Below are 8,774 nucleotides of genomic sequence, written 5' to 3' on the forward strand. Positions count from 1 at the left end.
AACCACTGTTTATAGGCGTGGTCACGCGAAGCAATGGGCGTAACTTGACATTGCTCTGGATGTTTTGAAGCTTGCTGAGTGCCAAGCTTTCTCGAGGGTTACAGAGAAGGATTTCTGGCTGTTGGCCTAATTTAAGACATGAAGAAATACAGAGAACGATGGAGAGCAAATTCTGCATTTTGACCGAAACAGAAGACCTCAAAACCCTGATTTCGAGCACCGAAGAGAGTCTGCAAATTGAAAGGTAACGTTACTAACGTTTGGTAGCCAGCTGCTAAGCTAACTTGCATGTGATCTAGCTAGCTAGACTAACCAACCAACCAACACATATATTTGAAAACATTGGTAGATAATCCGACATCAACATTTGGTAATATTGCATCCACACGTAAAGGCACTAAAACGTGGGGAGGGGAGTTAGCTAACTAGCTAGTAACGTTAGATGGTATGCTAGGCTAACGTCTACTAGCAGCTGGTGTATACCAGGGGCGTATTCATTACGCTGGTTATGTGGTAATGGCTGGAAGGGATACTGCTTTTATCAAATTAACGTAAAGTTGATAGTTTTTTTTTGTATTTTAGCTAGCCCTAAACATTTTCCTAATCTTAAACATAATTCTCCTAACCTGATGCGTGAATGTCAAATCTGAAAAAAAGCTGCAGGTCAGGAGAATTTATGCAGCAGGCTAGTCAAACCCTGATTCTGTTGCAAAACGTTACTTACATGGTTGCGAACGAAACGGGGAGGGACCTACCTGCATTTGTCCAATAGAAACTCTCGTTTTCGTTGGGTTTAACTGTTTGGACGGATTACACCCCAGTGTGTGTTGCATCTTGGATGTTAAAAGTATCGAAGTTACATGCAGGAGAGCATTAATTATATCTAGCTGCCATGTTAGTCTTCAATTCGATTTATTAAATAATGCTGACTAAACGTTTATCATATATATATATATATTTTTTAAATATGCATTATGTAACTAGCTACCGGGGTTTGCATTGCAATTATGCATGTCATCCTCAGATCTGACAGTTGGCTTGCTACAAGATGGGATGACCCCTGGCATGAGGGATGTATTGCCATGCACACTCATGTAGCTTAATTATTTAGTAAATTATGAATACCTTCCTTAACCAATCCCATGCAGGTAAACCCTTATTAATCATAAGGAAGATGAAGGTATGGATTTGAGATCATCGAACTGTGCTAAAAGGATAAGTGTTTTTTGGGAGTTTTTTTCACCACATTTAAAAAAAATGTAAATGGTATGTAATAGAAGGGCCCAGACAGCTTTTTTGTGATTTGACATGTTTTAACTTACCCCAAACAGCAAATCACTTTCTCATCCTTGTGTAGTATGGGTGCCCTGAAAAGTATGAACGAAGGCTCCAAAAACTCCCAAATACTTCCTTTTAGAAACGGCAAAGCTGTCAGTGTAGTGATGCATTTCTTTAGCTATTGTAAACAAAATTATGTCATTCCAAACTTTATCCGCAACGTTATATTCCATTTTGTTGCGACTCGAGCACTACCGCTCGGTCCATTTTGCAAAAAATGAAACACTTGAGGGATACAAAGTACACTACATGGCCGAAAGTATGAGGACACCCCTTCAAATTTGTGGATTCGGCTATTTCAGCCACAACCGTTGCTGACTGGTGTATAAAACCGAGTTTCCTTTATTTTGCTAGTTACCTGTCGCAGCAGGATACACGAAAAATGGAACGACATCTAAAGACATTCATCACAATACTGACAGCTTTGCCGTCTATAAAAGGACGTTTTGGGAGATTTTGTTCATATTTTTTCAGGGCCCCCATACAACACAACAATAATGAAGGAATGCTGTTAGGGGTAAGTTTCTGTAAAATGTGGGAAAAAAGTGTCTGGACCCTTCGATAACATTCCATTTACAATTTTTTGATTTGGTTGTAAAGGATAAGTTATTTTTTTAAGGGCAAAACTTCAACACAGAGTGAATGATAATGTACCTTCATGTTGTTTCCCTAGGACCAAGACATTGTTTGAGGAGATCCGTGCATCCATCAACAACAATGATGAAGAGGACCGTTCCTTTTGGAGGCCTGTGCTCCCATGGGGGGGCGTTTACACCATCAGGGCAGGGAGGAAGGCCATCTCATGCACCCCTCTGTATGTTAAGATAAGCCTAAAGAACACCTGCACCATCGATGGGTTCCTCATGATTCTTTATGTAATTTTGAGAGACAACCAGAGCTTTCCCAGGGAGGTGGGCATATTCCTGGGCAGGCAGTTTGTGGAGCATTTCCTCTACCTGATGGACTCGTATGACTACACCACCGTTAAGATGCTGTGGATCTGGGACAGGATGTCCAAGAGGCAGTACCGCTCAGTGATCCACCATGCAGCGTTGGAGATCGACCTGTTTGGTAATGAACATGAGAACTTCACCAAGAACTTGGAGACAATGATGTCTACCATGCAGGAGAGTCTGTGCACCAACTGGAGCTGTCCTGCTCGTTTCCAGGAGTTCATACAGAAAACCATCAACATCAAGTAAGAGAGGCAAAAGCTGTAAGCCAAAATCTGTATTCTGGTCAGTGTGGGAGGATTTGCTTTACACTATATCTCCCAGAGCTTGTTCAGCTTCTGATCAGAGACCAGTAATCCTTAATTTGTAAAAATGAATGAAAACCAATATCGATTCACTATAAATAAGGTAGCCAAAAAGCTATGAGTTCAAATGGGAGGACCGTCCATGTCTCTATTGCTTGCAATGCTAATTTTTCTGGACAGCTGGTCTACACTTCTGTCTTCAAGAGGCTTTTATTTTGCCCCCTTGACACGCTGCTTGACTAAAATAAGGTTCAGCTTTCTAATGATCATAGTATGAAATGATGAAGTGTGGTTTGTTTCTTAACAGCTCTGGTCTAGTCTCCGCCAGAGCCTTATAAAGTAATGTTTACACACGGTGGGTTGCATGTCAACAGTGGATTATACTGTGCCCATTATCAAATCCCAACCATTATTTTAAGTTTTTTGTTATTGGTACTTTTTTTCAGGTTGGAGATTACGTGGATTAGGTTAGTGTAAATGCAGTACATGTATGCTGCCTGATACTGGTGGTGGATAGAGTTTCACTGGATTCATAAATCTGAAGCCTCTGGTTGGAATTTCCACTCTCCACCAAATATGGTGAGGATAGGAAGCCCCGTGTGGCCAGCAGTGGGAGAGTACAGACAGGTTGTTGTTTTTTAGCAACAAAACCGCCACTTGCGCAACTATTTGGCAAAACAGACAGGATTGGCTTAGATTGTTGACATGATGTAAACAATATATTTTGTCTTCGATGTTTATTGAAAACAAAAACATTTGCACAATGAGCACTTGTCTCTCAAATACATCGTGCCAGTTGTTGGTTAGATAGCTAGCAATTTTTTTGCCGTATTAGCATTGTCATGAAATCGGTCAAATACCTCAAAACAAGACATGGTATCAAGAACACGATGAAACCAACAAACGAGCAATGTATTATTCCCCACGTGACAGCAACCATAACACGAAACTAACTATCAGGCCGTCCAGAATCACAACACATGGACTTCAAATAGCGTGGGCTTCGTTCTGATAACGTTATCAGCTAACCCATCCATGGAATTGGGCCGAAATTCTGCCGATTTTTCTCATCGAAGAAGCGCCCAAGCTCAGTCCAGTTTTCTGTTCCCAAAACTCCAATCTGTTAAGAACATAGGCACGTCTACATAACTTAGTACACTCTGCCAAAGTTAAAAACATTGCGTTGTTTATTTGACAATTTTTCACCTTTTATTTTATTTAACAAGGTAGGCAAGTTGAGAACAAGTTCTCATTTATAACTGCGACCTGGCCAAGATAAAAGCAAAGCAGTGTGCCAAAAACAACAACACAGAGTTACACATAAACAAACGTACAGTCAGTAACACAATAGAAAAATCTGTGTGCAAATCTAGTGAGGCAGGCAATAAATGGGCCATTGAGGTGAAATAATTACGATTTAGCATTAATACTGGAGTGATAGATGTGCAGATGATGATGTGCAAGTAGAGATACTAGGGTGCAGAAGAGCAAGAGTGTAAGTAATAATATGGGGATGAGGTAGATTTACAAGGAGTGCAAGGGCGAATTTAGTTATTGCAAACACACTTCACAGAGAAGACAGAAATATTGAAATGTATGCTAGAATGTGACAATAGGAGCTCCTTGCTTGTGCTACCCACTATGCTTTATTTGCTCCCATTGAAAACAACACAGATTAACTATCTTGAGAGAGTTATAAATACGCAGTGTACAAAACATTAAGAACACCATCCGAATATTGAATTGCATGAACCTCCCCTGTCTTTGCCCTCAGAACAGCCTCAATTTGTTGAGGCATGGACTCTACAATGTGTCAAAAGCATCCACAGAAATGCTGACCCATGTTGACTCCAATGCTTCCCACAGTTGTCAAATTGTCTGGATGTCCTTTGGGTGGTGGATTATTCTTGATACACATGGGAAATTGTTGAGCTTGAAAAACCCAGCAGCGTTGCAGTTCTTGACAAACTGGTGCTTACGCCTACTAGTTATATATATATATATATATATATATATATATATATATCCCGTTCAAAGGCACTTACATATTTTGTCTTGCCCATTCACCCTCTAAATGGCTCACATACACAATCTGTCTCAATTGTCTCGCGGCTTAAAAATATTTATTTAACATGTCTCCTTCCCTTCATCTACACTGATTTGAAGTGGATTTAACAAGGGACATCAATAAAGGATAATATCTTTTATCTGGTTTCACTACATGGTGTTCAGTTAGCCTTCTTACCCTTTTTCTTCCATCCCAGTCCTCCGCACGAGCTGCCCCCTAGAGATCCCATTCAGTCAGCTGTGGATGAGTTCTTCTGTCCCAAGATCATTCTCTGCAAAGAACTGGGGTGAGAGACAATGTTTAAAAATATATATTTATATACTGTATATTGGCCCATCCACCACACCCCCTCTCCATAGAACAAAAGTAAATTAGTTTTACATTTGAGTTTTTAATCGCTATTTTGTTACATATACATTATTCATAAAAAAAAATTTTTTACATACATGGTACTTTTATGCACAGTTTTACATGACAAAAATACAGTTTCGTATACACATTAAAAGATACTCCGACATATATGGTATACATTAGTGCAGTGCATTCGTATATATTCAGACCCCTTCACTTTTTCCACTTTTTGTTACATAAACAGCCTTATTCAAATGTATTACATTTTCCCCCTCGTTTACACACAATACCCCATAATGACAAAGCAAAATCAGGTTTTTAGAAATGTTTCTTAATTTATACACATTTTAACTGAAATATCACATTTACATAAGTATTCAGACACTTTACACTGTACTTTGTTGAAGCACCTTTGGCAGCAATTACAGCCTTGTCTTCTTGGGTATAATGCTACAAGCTTGGCACATCTGTATTTGGGGAGTTTCTCCCATTCTTCTCTGTAGATCCTCTCAAGCTCTGTCAGGTTGGATGGGGTGTGTTTCTGCACAGCTATTTTCAGGTCTCTCCAGAGATGTTCGATCGGGTTCATGTCCAGGCTCTGGCTGGGCCAATCAAGGACATTCAGAGACTTGTCCTGTACTCACGCCTGCGTTGTGTGATTAGGGTCGTTGTCCTGTTAGAAGGTGAACCTTCACCCCAGTCTGAGGTCCTGAGCGCTCTGGAGCAGGTTTTCATTAAGGATCTCTGTACTTTGCTCTGTTCATCATTCGCTCGATCCTGACTAGTCTCCCAGTCCCTGCCGCTGAAAAACATCCCCACAGCATGATGCTACCACCACAATGCTTCACCGTAGGGATGGTGCCAGGTTTCCTCCAGACGTGACGCTTGGGATTCAGGCCAAAGAGTTCAATCTCGGTTTCGTCTGAGAGTCCTTTCGGTGCATTTTTGGCAAACTCCAAGTGGGCTGTCATGTGCCTTTTACTGAGGAGTGGCTTCCGTCTGACCACTCTACCATAAAGGCCTGATTGGTGGAGAAAAACAGAGATGGTTGTCCTTCTGGAAGGTTCTCCCATCATCACAGAGGAACCCTGGAGCTCTGTCAGAGTGACCATCGGTTCTTGGTTCTCTACGGACAGTTCCTTCGGCTTGGTTTTACTCTGACATGCAATGTCAGCTGTGTGGTACCTTATATAGATAGGTGTGTGCTTTTCCAAATCCTGTCCAATCAATTGAATTTACCACAGGTGGACTCTAATCAAGTTGTAGAAGCATCTCAAGGATGATCAATGGAAACGGGATGAAACCTGAGCTCAATTTTGAGTCTCATAGCAAAGGGTCTGAATACTTGTGTAAATAAGGTATTTCTGTTGTTTTTTTGCAAAAATTTCTAAAAACCTGTTTGCGCTTTGTCATTATGGGCTATTGTGTTTCGATTGAGGGGGGAAAAAATAATTTATCAATTTTAGAATAAGTCTGTAATGTAACAATGTGGAAAAAGGGAAGGGGTCTGAATACTTTCCGAATGCACTGTATATATGGTGTTTTTGTTCCTATTACAACTCTTTCACTTTTAATCCAATAGTATTATTATATTGTTGATTGTCTGTGGCTTAACAAATCACCTGAGAGACATAATGTTGAATCACCATCTTTTTTTAATGTTCTTTCTGATTCTGACTGATTTGCTGTCTGTTCTTCAGGTGTAATGGGTTGAGGGAGTTCTCTCAGAGGGTCTTCTGCCATGGACCACCTCCTTTTGTCATTCTCAACATGCAGCTTTGGAAGTCTGAGGAGCTGTCCTATGTTCCCTACCATCTAGCCCTATCCCAACACAGGTAAAGAAATCTTGTAGAGCAGGACTCGTATCCCAGCCTCATTGTCTTAGGTGCTGTTTATTTTTCTCCCTGGATGTTAAATGTAATTGATTGGCTATCTGTTTTTATTTTGTTTAAACAGCACCCACTTGCATGTACTTTGCTATTTGCACCGATTTCTTTAAGCTTTTTCTGGTAACCGAGAATGGTCTTCAACATGCAGAAAAATCCAATTGCAACTCTCTGCATATCCACAGGTACTCACTGGAGGGCGCCACACTCTTCAACAAGGAGGAGCATCACTACTCTGCAGCCTTCCAGATAGACGGCTACTGGATGCACTATGATGGGCTGAGGAGCGACAACCTGATTCTGTTAAACAAGCCCCCTGAACTCCTCCTTCTCTCTTCCCTTGTCTACATCCGCGCCTCAGACAAATGAGATGCACTAATGTAACCAAGCAGGGATGGGGTCGGTTCCATTTTTCATTCCATCATTTCAGGACGAAAATAAATTCTCCTGAATTTACTTGAATTGAAAAGGAATTGACCCCAATTGTGTCACCATGGTCCAGAAGGGAGGTAGATACTAGACAACACTGATAGGGAGGCATCTTTTGAAAAATGCACACTAACACCTTCCTGTTCATTGCCCTTCATTCACAGAAATAGTATCCGAGTTACTTTACATTTGGCTCATGATGGTTTTGTCTTCCATTCCTCAGTGAGCTCTTACCAGATACTTTTATCACCTAATCATATTTATTGAAATTTTTATCTAGTTTGAAAAGGCTTATACCACATTTCCAAACTTTTTAGGAGATCATGTCAACAACTTCCTTGTTTTTATACTTTGAGATTACTTTTTGGAATTATGTGCTTCATTTTGCCTGACTGTTGCCTCAAACACTCACTGTGCAAAATGATAAGTTCATCTTCTCTTTGGGCATGCTTGGAATCCAAGAATATATGCATGGACTATAATAGTTCTGGGGAGGTATGCATATTAAAGAATCAACTCAACCTTAAATAGCTCCACTGCAACAAAAAAAAAGAAAGTTTGCTTGCAGCGTGTTTAGTTGTCTTGGGTGAAATGGTTGCACTTTCAGAGAAGCAAATTCAGCTAATTAAACTTTGATGTAGAATTGTCAACAGGGTATATATATAGGCTAGACTAGTGAAGCATCTGAGATTGTACAGGACTCATCTACTACAATCCTTTTGTGCATACTAGCCCTGACCTCAGATCAAACTGGTGCTTTTTTGTACTATTTCCCCTGTTTAAAAACATTTGAAACAGTATTTGCATTTTGTGGAAATTCAATCATTATCCTTAATTTACTTGCTTGTTTTAAGCTGTCCATTGGGCTTCAACTTGGAAGTGAGTCACACAGCGTTAACTTCTATTAAAATGAATACCTGCTCAAATATTTGTATATTGTGTGAAAATGTATCATTGGATAAAAGATCAGTTCTGTCTTAAATGTAAGTAATTACTTGTACTTACAAGTACCCCAGCATAGTGATGTTACATAAGTGCTTCTTGAGTGCTTACCTTTCACAGTAGCATATAATACCCTGAATTCAAATTATTCTGCACAATTCAATAAGGTACATTGGGATGTAACAATCTAAACAAGATGTCAAAGCATTAGTAAATAAATGTGATTTTGAAATGCATTTGATCATTTGGAAATAACATTACTGCTCATCACAGGCTTCATATGCACATATGTACTGTTAAGCATTGACCTCTGTTATTGACCTCTGCCAATTTCTTCTTTGTCAGAGCTAAATAACAGTGTCTTTGAGCAACAATCCTTGTTCATGTATTGAATGGTGGGTTTTTTTTCTCTATGCAGTCATTGAAGTTTTAAGCAATACAAATATTTTTATATTCTAGCATTTGTATGTTGGTTTGTTGCACATAAAACTAGAGACAAGAA

At 39.8% G+C, this 8,774-nt stretch overlaps 1 protein-coding gene across 1 annotated transcript; it reads left to right on the forward strand.

The window, feature by feature from the left end:
• The first annotated feature begins 45 nt into the window (after positions 1-45).
• LOC135508280 (uncharacterized protein C14orf28 homolog) lies at positions 46-8,730 on the forward strand. The gene is made up of 5 exons (XM_064928356.1): positions 46-244; positions 2,012-2,536; positions 4,861-4,950; positions 6,716-6,850; positions 7,087-8,730. The coding sequence occupies exons 1-5, from the start codon at positions 159-161 to the stop codon at positions 7,268-7,270; spliced, it is 1,020 nt and encodes a 339-aa protein (XP_064784428.1). The 5' UTR covers positions 46-158; the 3' UTR covers positions 7,271-8,730.
• The last annotated feature ends 44 nt before the right edge of the window (positions 8,731-8,774 follow it).

Source organism: Oncorhynchus masou, chromosome 21, assembly GCF_036934945.1.
Source record: "Oncorhynchus masou masou isolate Uvic2021 chromosome 21, UVic_Omas_1.1, whole genome shotgun sequence".
Classification (NCBI taxonomy): domain Eukaryota; kingdom Metazoa; phylum Chordata; class Actinopteri; order Salmoniformes; family Salmonidae; genus Oncorhynchus; species Oncorhynchus masou.